Here is a 19,623-nt window from a genome sequence, read left to right as displayed (position 1 = left end):
GGAGGGTAAACAGATGATGATGATAATGGCAGTTTTTTATCATATGATTTGGGTTTGCATTCTTATAGAATATTTCTTTTTGACCAATACTTTTTAACAATTTCCAACATTATTACTTGTTTTTTTGTCCTCTTATAGACTTGTATTTAAAGTTAACTTCAAAGCCTTTCTCATTCTTCTTTCATATGACTTGTACATTGCAAATCAATCTTTGTATAACCTCCTTTAAGTAGGATTGTTAAAGATTCTGATGATTGGTATTTTCTCTTAGAAAATTATAAAAGTCTTGCAAATTTGAACTCATAATCCAATTTGTGACGTTGAAAAGTACAATAGAGGGCCAGTTATAGTTCCTTTTTAACTCGATCTTACTCTTATTTTTCATATTTATGACAGCACTTTAACATCAACTCCCTTCAATTTTCAGTGATAAAGGTCACAATATTTTGTCAGTAGGTGGCATGATACCCTGTACACTTGAACTGACTCTTGACTTTGATTTCCCACAATTCCGCCAAGTGTCAGGATGGCACTTAGTAATGGGCTACAACAGTATTGTTGTCTGGGTGGTAAGAGAGCATGGATGTGAAAATCGAGCAGTGTGTGAGCATAAAATTCTGTGTGAAGTTAGGAAAGACAGCCATGGAAACCTAGAATGTTATTCAGCAGGCTTATGGTGAGCAGTCGTTATCACAAGCACAAGCGGTTCAGTGGCACACACGAGTTTTGTGTATGGTAATGTAAATGCTAGAGTTTATGAACCTCATGTTCACAATGGTCCATATTGATGACATATAATATACAAAATTCCCTTGAAAAGAAAAAAATTACAAAATCCACCTTATAAAATACAGATCATCTAGATGTGCATTATATAAACTCATGTTTAGGAAAGGTTTCTTTCTGTATAAAAACTTGAATTGTATTGACGAAGGTGGATTTTTTCTTTTTTTTTTTCTTTCTTTTTTTTTCAAGGGAATTTTGTAAATAATGTTAATGCTGGATCAGGTTCCAGGTTTCCATGGTTGTCTTTCCTAACTTCATATAGAAGTTTATGCTCATACACAGCTCGATTTTCACATCTATGCTCTCTGGCCACTCAGACAACAATACAGCCACAGCACAGTCACCTGTGTTACTAAACGCCGCCCTGCCACTTGGCGGAATTGAGAGGAATCACAGTCATGGATCAGTTCAAGGTACGGGATACCATACCATCTGCCAACAAAGTATATCTAGTCAATTCTATTCTCGTTTCAGTTACAGCCTCAGTCTCAAAACTTTCTGGGTGAAGATTTTATTAAGAACTTTCTCTCTCCCTCACTCTCAAAATGTAGTCTTTAAGCAGACTACAATTAGATATCATTAGTTCAAAGAGCAGAAGTAGAACATCCTTCAAGATGTGAATGCAGAGAGGTGGTTTTTTTTTGTTTTTGTTTTTACAATCTGCTTTATCACAAAATATAAATTTCATGTTTCCATATTGACAGCTAAACTAACAATCTTTAAATCACTATAGCAATGATTTATTATTAAGGAGTATCCTCCTTATTCAGTACATTATGGTATAATCTGAATTTTAAAACTTCAAATTTCACATTTGTCACATCTAGATAAGGAGGATGCTGTTTATTTAAAGATTATTAATCTGCTTTACATCATACCGACTCAGATAGGTCTTATGGTAATGATGGGATAGGAAAGGGCTAGGAGTGGGAAGGAAGTGACCGTGGCCTTAATTAAGGTACGGCCCCAGCATCTGCCTGGTATGAAAATGGGAAACCACGGAGAACCACCTTCAGGCCTGCCAACAGTGGGGTTCGAACCCATTATCTCCCGAATGCAACCTGACAGCTTCATAAACCAAACCACACAGCCACTTGCTCGGTGTAGAGAGTACTACCAAGGCCTATGGTAAAATGCTTTCTTTGTTGAACATTTAATTTTCATGACTGCATTGTACTTGAAGTAAACTTTTAACATATTAGGTTGTGTATAGTACGTATACTGACGTATGGCCTGGAAGCAGCAACACTTACTGGACCAACAAAGAGTCGTCTTCATGCAACAGAAATGAAGTTTCTCCGTTCTTGTCTACAAAAAACAAAAATGGATAAAATAAGGAATGTGGATATCCGACAACAGCTTGGATTGAAAAGAAGCTTGCTGGAGACTCTAGAAGTGAAGAGATTGCAATGGTATGGTCACATGAAAAGAATGAACCCTCACAGGACTCCTCGAACATACTTTGACCACAATGTTCCTGGGAAGAGACCAAGAGGAAGACCGCATGATGTTTGGGATAAACAGATAATGAAGGACCTTGAAATTAGAGATGTGAACTAGTGTCACATATATGAGCAGCATCTGTGGATGGATAAGACAAACTGGAGGAGGCTTGTACACAACCGCACCCGGCTTGCTGGAGCTAAGAAATGATGACAATGGTGATGATGATGATGATGATGATGATGATGATGATGATGATGATGATGATGATGATGATATAGTACGTATGGTCCACATCAATGAGATGTCAAGTACAGAACAGAACTGGCTAACCAGACAACAGTGGAATCCAAAACCACAACCTTGCGATTTCACTTCAGATGCTTGACCATATTTATTCTGTTCAGAAGAATCTGAGCTACAAGTCTGGCACTGCTGTCAGTACAATTGTAGAGCATGTGGTTCTTGCCTCTTGTGGGCTAGTTCCATCAATATTTAATTTTCTTGACCACATTGTATTTTAAATAAACTTTAAAATTGTTATTTCATGTTCATTATATTCAGTACACAATGAAGAGATGTTAAGTACAGAAAAAAAAATGGCTAGTGGGACACCAGTAGGATCTGAACCCACTTCATTCTGATTTTGTGTTGAATGCTCTACCATTGAGCAATGGTGGCCTAGGTCATATTTGTTCTGTTGGAAAGGATTGGCCTTGGTGTCTTTGTATCTTCTATTTTATTCTTTACCTCAGCAATCTCATCTGCCACTATAAGCAAGAAGGTGTGCAGCTCCTTGCTTGAAGGTCAGCATCATGGCCTTTAGTTATGAGAGCCCCGGATTTAATTCCTGGCTAGGTTGGGGATTTTAATCTTAAATGGTTAATTCCCTTGCCTCAGAGACTGGGTATTACTGCAGTTCCCAACATCCCTGCAACTCATACATAACATACAATACTATCCTCCACCACAATCGCACACAGTTTCCTTTACATGACAGATGCTGTCCATTCTCACTGGAAGGGTCTGCCTGGAAAGCAATAGCCACATATTATTTATTACTTTTGAATATGATTCATCTTAGATCTTACATATAATGTAGGTGCACCAACATGAATAAAGATAAATCTTGGTATTTTGTGTATTAGTTGTTCTGCACGTTCACTTGTATTTGTCATCTGAAACTTCAAATATCCTAATCATACTGACTACTCTCTTCTACAGTGCTATTAATACTGTATTAACTAAAATCATATGTTTTAGGGATGCCTCTATGCTGCTGCAGAATTCACCTGCAGATGGACGAAGATTAGATATCCTTGTGGAAAACTGGGGTCGCAACAACTTTGGTTATTCTATCGATTTCCATCAAAGGAAAGGTATCCTCTCAGGCCCTGTGTTACTGGATGGAAATGAGCTAAAGAACTGGCAGATTGTACCTCTGCAGTTCAAGAAGAGCTGGCTAAATAGGTAAAAATTTTGAAATTTATTGCAAACTATTTCATACCATTCAATGCAAAAGTTGTGTTCGTATTATCTTATGGAATAGAAGTTATGTGCCCTGATCTCACCAGAAAAATCTAGCACCTCTGGAAAAATTGAAACATGTTAAAAAAAGAGCTTTGGGGGTATCTAAAACAACAAGATCTCGTCTAGTATACATGTTAGCTAGAGAAACTTTCCTCTTGGAAGATTTGAGAACATATTTTGTCCTTTCATTAACCACAGCCCTAGAACATGAACTGCAAGGCTTGGCAGTTTGTCGAAGTGAAATTTGGCCAAAATTTTATAGTACAGGAGCCATGATTGACAGAACTTTGACCTCGACAAACTTTGAACTTCATCCCATAATGACAAGGCTGTCCATGTATGGCTTTCACCATCATCTATGCACAAATAAGAACATACCACACCTCAGTGGCTACATGCATATGTGAACTCTGACAGGAAATGTATGAACGATATCATATTGAACTGTGTAAAAAAAAAAATCAAAATCTATTAGTAGATATGCAAATTAAGAGTTAAAAAATGGTGACTGACAAGAAACATTTAAGGTAAGTTATGATGAACAATGAATTCCTAATTTTATTTTTACTATCCATTTTATAGATTAGAAGACAGTTGGTTCAACTTCAATAACAACTTACATATATTAGCCTATGACTGAACATAATAATTAAGCCAACAGTGTACAGATATCAGTTGAACGACGTCAGGGTGCAATGAAAGTATTGAAACAAAGGGTCTCCAGCTCAAAAACTGTTCTAACAATCACCACTTTATACTTTTAATTTTCATCATCATTTTAAGGAGGAGCCTCCGTGGCTCAGGCCAGCCTCTCACCGCTGGGTTCTGTGGTTCAAATCCCGGTCACTCCATGTGAGATTTGTGCTGGACAAAACAGAGGCGGGACAGGTTTTTCTCTGGGTGCACTGGTTTTTCCTGTCATATTTCATTCCAGCAACACTCTCCAATATCATTTAATTTCATCTGTCATTCATTAATCATTGCCCCAGAGGAGTATGACAGGCTTCGGCAGCTGGCACAATTCCTATCCTTGCCGCTAGATGGCGGCTTCATTCATTCCATTCCTGACCTGGTCAAATGACTGTAAACAGGCTGTGGATTTTCATTTCATCATGTTTTTAAGGAAAAACTTTTTAACAAGCACTTCATATTGTGTGTGTAATGTTTTTTATTTGTTATATATATCTTTCTGAGGATGACCCTATGCCGGGTCAAAACATGTTTATGTAAAAATTCATCTTAATTGGATGTAAATATTGTAGTATTGACTAGGAGGATAATCAACACAATTTTGTACAATTTTGTAAGAAGTTCAACTGTCAATTTGGATCTAATAATGAGATTTATAGTCTGTAAAGCTCAGTGTTAACAGAAAACAATATTTGATCATGTATGTCCGTGTATTTGTTCTCTGCACATTTGTATGCATTTCTTATAATATATATATATATGTCACACTGTTACCAGATGATTGGATAAGCGAAACAAGTTTGTTTATCCCCTTAGGTAAGAAAGGCGACAGGAAAATTATTCAAATTACAAAGGAATAACCCTCTTGTCAAATGATCTTAAGATCTGTGAATCTTCCTTGCAGAAAAAATGAAAAACCTTGAATCTGATCTAGAGAAAGAGCAACATAGATTTAGACTGATTGATGCATTTCAGACCTCACCTTTACTACTAGGATACTTTTTGAGAAATATTTGGAGATGTATACCTCTTAGAGCAGTTTTTCTGAAAACTGGACATTATCCTTCTTCATCACATTTGGGAATCTTTATTCAAGAAAAGTACAAGGGTAGTTTCTATATGTTTAAACCCTGCCATCTTCACATAGATGGCTCTCTCCTGAGCAGTCCTGATTTTCCAACGTCCAGTTTTTCTCCTATTTCTTTTCAGCCCCGAAAAAGGACCTTTCCTCTTCCTATCTTTATTGGGAGAGCATTCACTGATGGGACCATCTTGCTAGATTTCAAGTGTTGATGTGGGAAGAGTAGGTTAAATGGAAAGCCATACAAACGCAGGAAAAGAATAGGAGCAGAGAACAAACATAGAAGGATAAAAGATGTACCAGATGTCATAATGGTTAAAAAACACAAAGGAAGCTGAATTAAAACTCTGAAAAAGCCATATCCAAATGTAAACTAGAGTGAGGAGCAGATAAGAGGGCAAGCAGCATGTTCTGCCCAGAGTGAGACAGAGTCATTCATTGTGATGTCGCCACCTATTTTCGTGAACTACCCCTCTGTTTGAGTGCTAGGCTCTTCACTTAGATGAGTAACTATGAATCAATATTGAGCAAGCAAACAAGCTTGCAGTTCATAGTTTACAAGTTTTGTAGTTCTATGGGATATAAAATCTGGTGCTCAGAAATCACAGGACCTACAATTAATGTGGAAATTGAACCACAGGGTGTACTTTCCGTTTTAAAAATATTTTGTGGGTTATCACCTAAGCTATTTGACTACAAAGTCAATGGCTCTAATGCAAGTGACATAATGAAATGAAATGCATTTGCTCCATGTTAAACAATGAGCACCCTTAAAATTTCTCAAAAAAAAAAAAAAAAATTTAACGAGGGATTGTGGAAAATCTTCAAAAGACACTTGTGAAGGGTCCACACTCCACAAGTGTGTGGGATTCTTACCCACTAAAAACCACACACCCTTTTCCCACGATGTGTGTCATCACCCCGGAACCGATCTCGCATTACTTCAGGGTGATATCGTGCTTTGTCTTTCAGACGCCTTCTTTCTTCATTTCTCCTTTACGAACATTTGTATGCTTCCAAATCCTTCTTCTTCTGACGAAGGACGTTCTCCACGTACACTGCCATGCGATCCCAGGATTCCTGGTTTCGCAGCATCACCGAAATAATATTATCTGTTGTCAATTCTCCTAGTTCAGTTTCCACACATCTTCTCTGAATCGTCCAATGGCCGCATACAAAAAAGGTGTGAAATACGTCGTCAATGTCATCACAGTACCTATATGCATGCTGTGTCACTCGCTCTGCCCACTTTATGTAGGAATTTCCGGAAATATCCATGTCCTGTTAGAAGCTGCATGAGGTAGTAATTTACTTCACCATGGGCCCTTTCAACTCAGATATCCAAGCGTGGTATCAGTTGCTTGGTCCATTTGCCTCAAGGGTCACTTTCCCATCTGAGTTGCCATCGCCTCATCCGTTGACTGAAGGCACGCTTCTTTGCACATTTCTTTCCCAGCTCTCCTTGGGTATGCCAGATTTCATGTCGCTCCAATGTAAGTAGGTCTATTGGGGCTATTGCTGCCACCGTGAGGATTGCAGGTTCGGAAACCGTGCGGTATGCACATGCAATACGTAAAGCCACTCTCTGTTGTACGGCAGCTATCCTTCTCCGATACCAAGCAAATCTCAAGGATTCAGCCCAGATTTCAGAGCCATATAGGAGCACTGACTGAACCTTCGACATGAGAAGACGTCGTTTACTGGATTTCAGACCTTTAATATTTCCCATTACCGGGCAAGTTGGCCGTGCGCGTAGAGGCGCGCGGCTGTGAGCTTGCATCCGGGAGATAGTAGGTTCGAATCCCACTATCGGCAGCCCTGAAGATGGTTTTCCGTGGTTTCCCATTTTCACACCAGGCAAATGCTGGGGCTGTACCTTAATTAAGGCCACGGCCGCTTCCTTCCAACTCCTAGGCCTTTCCTATCCCATCGTTGCCATAAGACCTATCTGTGTCGGTGCGACGTAAAGCCCCTAGCAAAAAATATTTCCCATTAGTCTGCTAAGTGCAGTCATGTATTTTACTGCCTTGTCTGTTGCTCTCTGAATATGATTCCAAAATGTGAACTTGGAGTCAAGTGTCACTCCTAGATGTTTTGTGTTTGCAGACGCTTCAATCACTAACTCTCCAACAGTCATTGGTACAAGAGTTTCGATCCTTTTCCTCGTCAGAAGAACTATCTCCGTTTTGTGTTCGGCTAATGTTAGACTGTGGCTCATCATCCATTCTTTTATGCACCGCATCACCTGGTTCAGTTTGATTTGAGCCATTTCAACATTACAAGCTACTATCAACGCGGCCACATCATCAGCGTAGCCCACAAGCTTCGTGTCCTCTGGCATCTCCAAATGTAACAAGCCATCGTGAAAAATTCTTGGACCATGAAGGTGGACATTTCAGCCTTGAACCCGTGTGTGAAACAGAAGTGGAAGATGAAAACTATAAATATGTTTCATTTCTTGAAAAACTGCCGGGCTTGCTGATGTCAATGGAGAGGGCATTACAGAATAGATGACAAACAACAGTGTTGATGAAATAACTAACATTGATATTGTGGAAATGAAGATACAACAAGAAGAAGAAGAAGAAGAAGAAGAAGAAGAAGAAGAAGAAGAAGAAGAAGAAGAAGAAGAAGAAGAAGAAGAAGAAGAAGCATCCTTAGATGACGGGAAAGATCTCATTCCACATTCAGAAGGATTGAAGATGATTGAGGAAGTGTTGCAGTATATAGTCAGCACTGGTATCATCTGCTTGCATAAGTAGAGGGACACTGCATTGTACAAGATGACTAAAAGGGTGAAGCAGTCTTCTATCAAGGATTTTCAAAAACTTTTATTTTAGGCCTACCTTTTTGCATTTATATATTTATCAGTGAACAGTTAAATAAGTTTAAATTGCTTTTTTTTAAATTAGGTACACATTTTGTTTTAATGTTTTGTTAATTTTAAAATTGTATGTATTCATACTGTAACTTAAAAAGCTTTTCAGTCTGCTGAACACAGAAGTTAAATATAAATATTACACTATAATATTCCTGGAAAAAATGCATTATTAAATAAGGAATACACACTGTTAAACAAAGAAGACATGTTCCGTTCTTTAAAGAACATCATCAGGTTTCTGTTCAAACACCTATGAATTTGAAATTTGGAACTTATCTTAACCCTTTTAGGACTACGTGTTAAGAAGAATGCCTCTAAAAAAAAACACCTGTCTTCCTACACAGTGAGATGGAATCCGTATTTAAAGTAGTACTTTCATAAATAAAATGTAATAAGATTTTGATGTTATTTTTCCAAAATATTAAAAAACTGTCCTGTTTTCAGAGAAAAGTCAAGAAATAGATATTATATTGAATAAGAAAACTATTTAAAACATATTTCAAGTCTATTCCATTGACGAATTATTGCCAGCTAGACCTTTTAGCTAGTGCAACTATTGATGATATATTGTCAGCCGGTCTTTTTCCAAGGGCGGACATTGGGAGTATATTGTCAGCTAGTCCTACAAGGGTTAATGAAGTGCTGCCTTGTTTCAACTCCAGCACATACTGTGCGGTGTTTGAAAACTAGCTTTCATAGCCAATAAATAAATGGGCCTTTGAGCAGGAGTTAAGCCCCAAGGTTGAATTAGGAGAGAATGAACAGAATGGCATACACTGAATAAATACATTGTTTATTGCTTCCTTATTCTCTTCCTCTGCAGACTGCATCACTTCTTCCTCCACAACCAAGTACACACAGGACCTTGTCAAATATGCTGAGAACAGTAGGACTTGAAGGGCTGTCTTTGGCAGTCTTCACTCTTTACTGTGAACTAATTTATTGTTTTAAGTGAATTCAAACAGGACCTAAAGAGTTATTTTGTAACTTTTCTTATATCTAATCACAGGGGATTTCAATGAATCATCATTGTTTAACAGCCCAGCAAAAGAAAGTATGGTTGGTGATTGCTGTCTTCTTTCAATTGTGACTCTAAGCAGAATTTTTGTACTGTTCTCTTTAGTGGTCAACTGAATTTTTTGACTTACAAAGACTTGAAGGTAAGAAAGAGAAAAGTAGCAGATGCACATGATAAATCCAGTGATAGATCATTGTGGATAAAGAGAACAATAGAAATGTGAATTATAAGCTATAAATTTCATTTTTGTTCCGTACTGAAGTGCAATTATAAGAAATAAATTGACAAGAGGGTTCAATACAATATATTGTCGCTCCGGAAGAACAATGACGCAACTGCACAATTTAATCAAATGGAGTTTCGTGGTCGTCTGGGTTTAGAAATGCGTAGCGCGCACGTGTGAATATCGTTCGAACTGTAGTTATGCTCTAGGCTGCTAGAGGGCAATTGCGTCGTTGTAGAAATCTTAACTGTTTGTGACCGCACTTCAGAGCAATATTGCCGTATATCTCAGTTATGTCTTTAACTTCGCGAGTGATCCTTTGTGTCTGTTGGAACAATGACATAAGTGTGATTCCTGGTCAAAACTTCATTGGTTGAGAAGCTCATTACACTTGACAGTTATCTTTTTTATTTCTTTCATTGTTTATAGTTTGTATTTAATTCATCCTGTTTCGTTAGCAGAATGGTACCAAGACGTAGGATCTTTTTCTTCCTGATACTACTGACAAACTTTGTTACATATTGATCACAGTTTCAGAAGAACAATGACGCATTTGCAGAAAAGGGGTCATTTGGGGCGAAAATAAAGTAATTATTTTGAAAACATTTCTGTATCCTGTAGTGCGCTTGTATATATTACAATTTTCCCTGGTTACAATTTCTTACAAAATTAATTTTTGGCGTAATTGAATCTTAACGAAAGATAAATTGGTTTTTCGCATCTCCTGTACAATTGCAGTTTTGACAGTTATGTCATTGTTCTTCCGGAGCAACGATATCAAGTAAATGATATTACATCAGTCTTGGGACTAGTTTCATCCACTTAGTGACCATCTTCATCAGCCAAATAAAAATTAAACAGATTATGTGATAACTAAAACATATGTATACGGGACAGACAATGTTGCAGGAATAATTAAAGTATAACATTAAATTACATATAATAACAAAAATTATGGTTATGATCTTCTTATCATAATATGATGTTTTTAAGTTGACTTAGGACCTCAGGCAAAGAAGTAAATCTCTAATGTCTGATGTAGAACAAGCACTGACTTGCTGGAGGAAGCAGGCAGACCATGTAAACAAAGGAGTGGATAGGGAACAAGCACTTGCTTGCTTGCACTTGAGTGCTGGAATTACAGGATTGACATTCTAATTTATAAACTCCGGAGTTCAAATATCTGTTGTTGTTGTTATTACTATTATTATTGTTGATAGTTTGTGAATTAAAAATGAATCTGAAGTTGGTATGGGAGGTTCTAAATGCAATTTTGATCTTACGTGTTTTTTTTTAATATTAGAAATTTGGTAAACACTATTGCTGTTTAAAGTGAAAGTAGAGAACTTCTCTTTGGGAGCAGATTCTTTTGCTAGGGTAGTTTTTAGGTCTGCTCTTGCATCTATTGATGATTCTGTTGACAAAGGTTCTACTGAAGCTGTTGTATTCTGTGATGTTGTGAATGGTGTTTATTTCTTTTTTGTATTTTTTTATTAAGATAAAGGAATTATCAATGCTGTAAGTACCATACTATTGTATGTTGCTTTCTTATGTATGTCTGGGTGCAGAGGAGTTTGCTGAATGATGTTGATAGTTTGGGTGGGTTTTCTGCGTATATTAAAGGACAAAATGTTGTTATAGTTGCGCATAATAGTTAAATCGAGGTAATTAAGGGTATTATTGTTTTCTGACTCTATGGTGAATTTTATATGTGGATCAATAGAGTTGAGAAGTTCCTTTGTAAAGTCTTCCATTTCATGCAATAACCTGGTATTACGAAGGGAGACTTCTACCTTTCATCATCCTTTCCTTTTCTCTTTGTTCTCCTGTCGGTTAATGTTGTGAGATACTGATACTCTTTTTGTTTGACCCCGTAAAACAAGTTGTCACTATACTCCCTTTGATAAATGAAGCAAATTGTCTGTCATTTACTTTACTGAAAAAATCTTAAAGAAAAGATTAGGCTTCATTTGATAAGATTCTATGGGAACTGTCATTCACCATCATTAAATTCAGATATTAGAACAAAGAAAATAACAGGACATAAAACAGAAGAATAGAGTAAAAATAATACAGAGTAAAGATATACCACATTTACTGAAATAAGGAACTATAAAATAGTACCTAATCTAGCAACTTAAAGATTGAATATAGCAGACTGATTTCTTATGTCTGAAGGATTAAACTTTACAAGAGCTACCAGTAACAGTCATAATACTTAAACAATTGATTTTATCCTGTATGTCCTTATTATATTGAATTTGAATGTCCTCATCAGAGGAATAAAACCTTTATTTTGTACTCTTTATTAATGTTGCTTCATGTAAGCATCAGCTTTAAAATCCGCTGTCACAATTTTTGTTGCAGTCTTGATGAGTGGCAGAATGTATCAGATGAAACCATCCAGAGTCCTACATTGTTCCGTGCTCAGGTTCAAGTTGATGAGCCCCATGATACCTTCATTGATATGACTGGCTGGGGTAAAGGTGTTGTATTTGTTAATGGTTTTACCTTGGGCCGATATTTCCATCTGGGACCTGCCAGTACCCTGTATTTACCAGGACCTCTCTTACACCAAGGACTCAATGATGTAAGTTGACTATGATTCATGATGACTACTTTAATAAAACTCAACAGATGTTATAGAGTAGAATAAATAACAGAATAGATCAGTGTGGAAGTCTCTTAATAAAATCTTCATAATTTCCCCTTATCCAGATGTAAATATGCTTCTTAATCTATTCCAATTTCTACACCACTCTTCATCATGTCCAGACCATATCCTATTGCCATATGCTGTTCTGGATCCTCCTCTTCTTTTCTTTCCTTTCATTTGTAATTCCATAGTTCAGTATTCTTTCTTTATTCATCCATTTAATATGTCTAGACCAGAGGTGCTCAGCTGGGCACTTATTGAGGCTAGCCCAGTGCGGCTGGGCTGGCCTGACATAAATGCGGGCAGCTTACATAGCAAGCATATGTCACAGTGAAGCGAGAGAGTGAACACACTTTGCAGGGAAGTGAGGGAGCATTGATGTTCAATTGTGATTACAAAGCTGTGATTGGGGTACAGTATTTAAAATAAAATGCTATGATCGCAAAAAAAAATCTGACCTTTTCAAGATATTCCGGTTTGATTTATACTGCACTCAATATAAACAGTCAGTTTTATTTTCCTATATTTATTCATTCAAAGAAAACTGACACATTATAATCTTTATGGTACAGTCTACAAAGGTATAGGGTTTAAGCGTACAAGCTACAATTTACAATTCCTTGGATGGGAATGACAGTATTTTTCCATTTAAAAATAAAAGGTAAATTCCTGTTATTCATTGAGCAAAATGTAATATAATTACATAAATCAACAAGTTTACTGCTTAATTTTGCACGGTGTTGTTGTGTTGTGTGACTTTCCCTGTTCACTGAATTTCTGAAAATAGTATTTAAAATTTAACAGGCATCCGAGGATAATAGCTAGCCTCTAAATGGTGAGAGGGAGTTTCATCACGAGTGAGGACATAGATATTTACTATCGACGATTAAAGTTCAACAACAATAAAAATGTATTTACCGGATAGATGTACGGTATGCCTTGAAATAAGTAACCTCACTGATTTTATTCTTGGTAAGCACGATTGGATTGTTGGTGAGTTTATCAGATAATTTAAACCGGAACAACCACAATCCACAGCTTATCCACCTTAACTCCGTATTATATTAGAAATATTTCGAAAGCACCTCTTAAAATGTAATAGTGAAAATAGTAATTCATTTTGTGCAATATAAAAATATTTGAGGTTGTAGGCCTAACTCTTTATTGTATCCGATCAAAATACATAAACTGCAATGAACATAAATAACTTATTTCTTACAACATAAATTGAAAATGACGTGGACTGCTACCCTCTTTCTTTCATTATTTTCTGCCTCCATTTCACACTTGGGTATCATCACAATGATCGAGAGTGACTGGGAGAACTTCGTCCAACCTTCACGGCCTGTGACATAACCACAACCTCACTGTGGTTGAACAGCATACACTCATTGCCTGCCAGCCCGCCCACTTACAGTGCTGGACGCCCGCGGGACGGAATGCCCAGCGTGAGCACCTCTGGTCTAGACCAGCACAGCTTGTTTTCCATTTTATCACTCAACTTTTCCATCCTTTAAGTCTTTCAATATGTCTTTATTTCTTACTCTTTCTTCTTATCTTCAACACGTACATACCAGAAGTTTCATTTCTGCTGTCTTTATCTAATTTTTCCGTCATTGTGATTGGCCAGATTTAGTAGGCAGCACTTAAATGTAGAGATGAAGAGAACTTAGCATATATGGGCTAGGAGAGCAGTATCTAGCTATTCATCAAATCAATGATGACTTAAAGAGCAGCAACAAGTTTTGGTTCTTTAGTATAGACATTTTTGTTGGTTTGTCTGTGTTACTTTAAAAAAATATATATTGGGTAGAAGTGGTTTATTATTGAGGTGGGATTTTAGTTTTTAGATTGTGTTTGTGATATTGTACATTTCTTGGGGTTCACTTAGTTTGAAGAACATATAGCTTACTGAATATAATTTGATACTGAAGACAATTTACACAGTTATCACAATAATAATTTTATTTAAAAATTGGAATCTAGTCCTACCTTTACCAAGTATTTTATTATCCCCTGGTCATTTGATGACCTCTTAGCACTTTATTGATTAGTAGTATTGTAACAAATTAGATGATTGTGACTTTATTTTATTTTTTCAGATCCTAGTATTTGAGCTGTATTATGCTGGTCCCCAGATTGTCTTCAGAGATTCTCCAAATCTTGGTTGAAATTACTTTTAAGTATTTATGAAGTTCTGCCTCAAAGAAAGATGATAATTTGAAAGGCTAAGAAAGTAAGGAAGAAAGAACGAAAGAAAGAAAGAAAGAAAGAAGTCCTCTCAGACAGACTATTACAAATATTTCCTCACAAATTTGAGACAGTATTTGCTGAATATAGTTAAATATGTTTGGATTGTACTGTCTCATTATTTTTATAACACAGTGTAATGCAGCTTTTTGTACAAGATAGTGAAACATCTCAGTATTGTTAAATATATTTTTAATCTGTTTTTGTTTGTTTGTTTTTCTACCTTTTGGTCCCATTTCCTGATACAGTGTCGGGAATTAGTTGAGATGAATTTATAAGGCATGTTTTTACAGCCAGATGCCCTTCCTGGCACCAACCTCCATTGTGGAGCTAATGAAGAGAAATGAGTGATGGTGAATGAAATTGGGTAAGGAGGTGAGACGGAACCGGGTTGTGACCTATGAATTGGTACTGTCTTGGGAAAATAGGAAACTATTCTCAGGACAACTGACAGTGGGGTTCAAACCCACATATCTACCAAATAAAGAGCTTGGCTCCATAGCCGTAGCCTGTTAACGTACGCTGCCACTTTGCTCGGTTTTGTTTTTGTTATTCCATTTTATTTCAGCTACCTTCCATCTCTAATCTTGTGGTATTTGTTGACAGGCTATAAAGTCTGATTAATTTTTACTGTCAGTATAAAAGGCATTAAGTAGAATTGGCTGAGTCAATAAATAGTATGTTACTGGATATTTTCGGAACTATCTTCATTCACGTGAGGGGAGATTACAAAGAAGAGGAAAGAGATTATTAAGTACTTTTGACAAGAGTTAAAAGGGGTAAGGCAGAGTGGCATTGCTCATCAGGAAAATCAGCATAGTTTATGTTGGGCATGTTAAGGAACCATTGAAGTGGATACATTTTATGGTTATGGGAACTAGGATATGACTGCATCAGTGTATTCAACATGTGGACAAGAATATGCAAATCTGGTAGACTAGTTTTATGAGCAATGAGTAATGTAGCAGTCTGAATCAGTAGCAAGAAGTTCCAGAGGGTTGAGTCAATCGCAGAAGTAGAAATTGAACTTAAGATTATGAGAAGATTGTGGTTAAATATCCAGAAGATACTGAAATAAACAAGAATAGGAAGTGCTCTCCGCATTTCTATTCTTATTAATGTATGGTGTTTACAAGTGTAGTAAGTATAATATACTATATAAATAAGTCATGACTTGTTAAAAGGGCTTAAGTCCAGTTTTTAGCAATTTTTGAGTTAAGTATCAATACAAGGTCTACAGACCTCAATAAACAATGTTATGTTCAAGCAACTTTAATGCTGGAATCCTGCAGCATAATATTGAAGATGCTTTTCTGAGATGAGTTAATTCTCCATACATCAGCAGTCCTGTTTGTCATACTTTCAGACTTGCATAGCCAGGAGTACAGGCAATAGTTCTTCCAAAGACTTCAGCATACCCACAAGATAGTGTTTCCATCGACACAAAAAAACTAGCTGATATTCAACAGGTGCTACTGTACATTCCATGTGGTACAGAAGACGACACATTTTACCAGGAGATTCTGTGGTGGAACAATGAAGGCAGAACAGGTGGTGTTAGTGACGGAGACTAATGAAATAATATTGTCACGCTCATGACTTTTTAACCTTTGATATCCTAATACCTTGCAAATGACAATATTTTATATGAACCTAATAAGTACTTTTACCATTTGTCACATGTCTGTAAAAAGTGTGTCTGTGTCACTTCATTGGTATTAATATTAAAAACCAGGCCCCTAACGAAACTATTTACATGTGTATTGTTTCAAACGATCTCATATACCAACAATATTCAGGAGAATTGTTAAAAGGACTTAACTCCATGTACTTTAAACACTTTAATCTGTATGTAAAACTGCATTAAAATTAAAGAACTTATATCCTACATGTTAAACATTACAGGTTGAATCATGAGAATAGTGCAATTTACAAGAACAAAATTAAAAAATGAAAATCCACAGCCTGTTTCCAGTAATTCGACCGGGTCAGGAATGGAATGAATGAAGCCCCCATCTAGCGGCAAGAATAGGAATTGTGGCGGCTGCCAAAGCCTGTCGCACTCCTCTCGGGCAGTGATTAACGAATGACAGATGAAATGTGATGAAATTGGAGAGTGTTGCTGGAATGAAAGATGACAGGGAAAACCGGAGTACCCGGAGAAAAACCTGTCCCGCCTCCGCTTTGTCCAGCACAAATTTCGCATGGAGTGACCGGGATTTGAACCACGGAACCCAGCGGTGAGAGGCCGGCGCGCTGTCACCTGAGCCACGGAGGTTACTAACAAAATTAACCAGTTGATAAATAATGTGGTTTTTTTTTTTAATGTCTCTTAAAATTAGGTTCTATGGATTTACGCCCTTTTAACAGGTCATGATTCAAATACATATAAGGTAAAATATATACAAATATAAACTGGAATGTCCAATTTTGACAACCAGTCCACTCCACTTGCTGTCACTTCATACAGAGAGTGTGATCCATTCTTAAAGGCTGATAGTGGGCATTTCTCAGCAATATGAAGCAATGTTTGCTCCTCAGCACCATACTCACATGCAACACTTTCATGATAAAAACCAAACCAAACCAAACCCCATGGCACTACAGCCCTTGAAGGGCCTTGGCCTACCAAGCGACCACTGCTCAGCCCGTGGTCAGTACGATGAATCCTCTCGGTCGTTATTCTTGGCTTTCTAGACCAGGGCCGCTATCTCACCATCAGATAGCTCCTCAATTCTAATCACCTAGGCTGAGTGGACCTTCAACCAGCCCTCAGGTCCAGGTAAAATTCCCTGACCTGGCCAGGAATCGAACCCGGGGCCTCCGGGTAAGAGGCAGGCACGCTACCCCTACACCATGGGGCTGGAGCACTTTCATGATATCCCCATATATTGGCACCTGTCGTGGCCTGCTCTGATATGGCTGAGTATTGACCACATGTCAAGGAAGATATCTAGAAGGTACTTTCTTCATTGGGTCCTTGATCAAAAAGGCACTGGTGGGTGGATATTCCTCCCATTGCTGTCTCCATTCTGCTGTTAATTGAATGTTTCAAGTGCTTGAAGATCAGTCCAGAATGGGTTCTGGGATTTTAATCATGTCGCAGGGAGATCTCTTAAGGCGCTGTACAAGAGTGAGTTCCTATATGCTAGGAGTCTTCGAGCAACTCTGCTTTCGCTGCTTTTCTCTTCAGTTGTGGAGAAGCAATGTTTGTGCCTGTAACAACTCTCATTGCTTCATTGAGCTGCACATCAATTATGGTAGATTATATGCTGTTTTCCCAACTGGAGCAACAGTACTCACCATCTGAGTATACAAGAGAAAGTGAAGCAATACAAAGAGAGTCTGCATCTGCACTCCAGTTGCTCCACACACGATTATGCAGCAGATTGACTCTTGTACTCAGCTTCTTTGTCAGGTTCAGGCAATATCTGTTTGAAGAACAAAGATTGGTTCAGTATGACTCCCAGATATTTGGGAAAGAAATTGTGGGAGATTTCAGTTCCATTAAAAAACAAATGTAGCTTTTGATTGGCTTCCATATTATGCAGGTAGAAGGCTGTTACTTCTGTTATACCTGGACTTGGCTCGAGCCTCCATTTGTGGAAATAGTCACACATCGTAGCTAGGTCCTCCGTAAGTATATCCTCACAGTGTGTCAAATCTGTACTCCGAGTAATTAAAGTTATATCATCCACAACTGTATCATCTTTGAAGTTGTTCTTGGTTGAGCATGGTTGTACAGACTGAATAGAATGGGAGCTAATACCAATCCTTCAGGCAAACTGCTATTTAGAGATTCTCATCTGCTTCTTTCACCATTCAGAAATACAGCAAGGCAGTGGTTGGACAACATGTTGTTCTTGAACAAATTTGAGTAACAGTTCCTCTCTCTAGACCAGGTCACAGGCTGTTGTAAGATCAACAAAAGCTGCAGTGATCTTCAGTCTTTTCTGATACCCTTCTTCAATCTCTGTAGTCAGTGGTAATCCCTGATCGCAACAAATACAATTCTTTCTGAAACCCCCCTTGTTCGACTGGGATGACTCTTTCAATTGCTTCCTGGATACGGTTCAGTATCATTCTTTCTAGCATCTTGTAGAACACACTAAGGAGTGAAACTGGTTGATAATGTGATGTATCATTTCCTTCTTTTCCTGTTTTCAAGACTGCAATTACCTTGGCCTGTTTAAACAACCTAGGTAATCTACTAGTCATAAAATTTCATTGAAAAATTTGACCAGCACTTGTTTTGATCCAAAAACTCATGATGGATTTTATCAAGATCTCCAGATTTATTTGTCATGGTTAAGGCTTTGTCCAGCTTTTCACTACTGAAGTCATGGGGATACACTGGATGTAATGTCAACTGTGATTTTCTCATTCTTAGTTGCTTCTTAAAACTTTTTGCATGTACGTTATCCATCTTCGCTTTAGAGATTTCAGCCAGTCTGGAGGCAATGGTATTTGGGTTCATTTGCAAACTTCTGTGTTTCATGGTAAGGTCACTACCAAGTCTCCTTATGAGGTTCCAGGGTTTATGGTTTAGAGTCTGCTAAGTCCATCCCTGCAGGAGTTCTCTACCACTTCTCTCTCTTAGATTTATGTAGAGCCCTTAGGAACTCATCAGCTGTTGTTTCATTGTGAGAGTTCAAATATTCAGTGTATAGTTGATTGCATTCTTCTGACTATCCTGGTATATACGTCTTACAATATCCACGAGGAATGAAATTTCTAGCATTAGATTTTATGGCATTGATAAATCAACTGTAATTTTCAGGAACTGGTGGTATCCACTTTACAGTGTTATCCAGCCCATTTGCAAAGAGATGCGATTTCGCTAGTTGAAAATTCCAGCAAGGTTGTGGAAATGAAGACACAAGAGGGATTTCACTATCACAGTGAATAATAACTGGCATGTGTTGATTCCCAGGTGTGGATTGGGACACTATGCACAGGTCAAGAGAATAATCCTCCCGTCATCTGCCAGAATAGAATGTGCCAGAATGTTTAGCTTTGTGGACGAGCTGGAGAGAGTTTGCTTACATCCAGCTATTTACGGTGG

General features: G+C 37.6%; 1 protein-coding gene across 2 annotated transcripts in view; it reads left to right on the top strand.

The window, feature by feature from the left end:
• LOC136867357 (beta-galactosidase-1-like protein 2) overlaps positions 1-14,760 on the top strand; it is a 212,971-nt gene extending 198,211 nt beyond the window's left edge. For both annotated transcript variants that reach the window (XM_067144526.2, XM_067144525.2), the window contains exons 10-12: positions 3,493-3,699; positions 12,020-12,242; positions 14,411-14,760. In XM_067144526.2, coding sequence (XP_067000627.2) covers positions 3,493-3,699; positions 12,020-12,242; positions 14,411-14,479 — 499 coding nt within the window. In that variant the 3' untranslated portion in view covers positions 14,480-14,760. The remainder of the gene's footprint in view (positions 1-3,492; positions 3,700-12,019; positions 12,243-14,410) is intronic.
• Positions 14,761-19,623: the final 4,863 nt, after the last annotated feature.

The sequence above is a fragment of the Anabrus simplex genome, chromosome 3, assembly GCF_040414725.1.
Source record: "Anabrus simplex isolate iqAnaSimp1 chromosome 3, ASM4041472v1, whole genome shotgun sequence".
Taxonomy (NCBI): Eukaryota; Metazoa; Arthropoda; class Insecta; order Orthoptera; family Tettigoniidae; genus Anabrus; species Anabrus simplex.
Note: the sequence above shows the minus strand (reverse complement) of the source record. Positions and strands in the feature narration are given on the sequence as shown.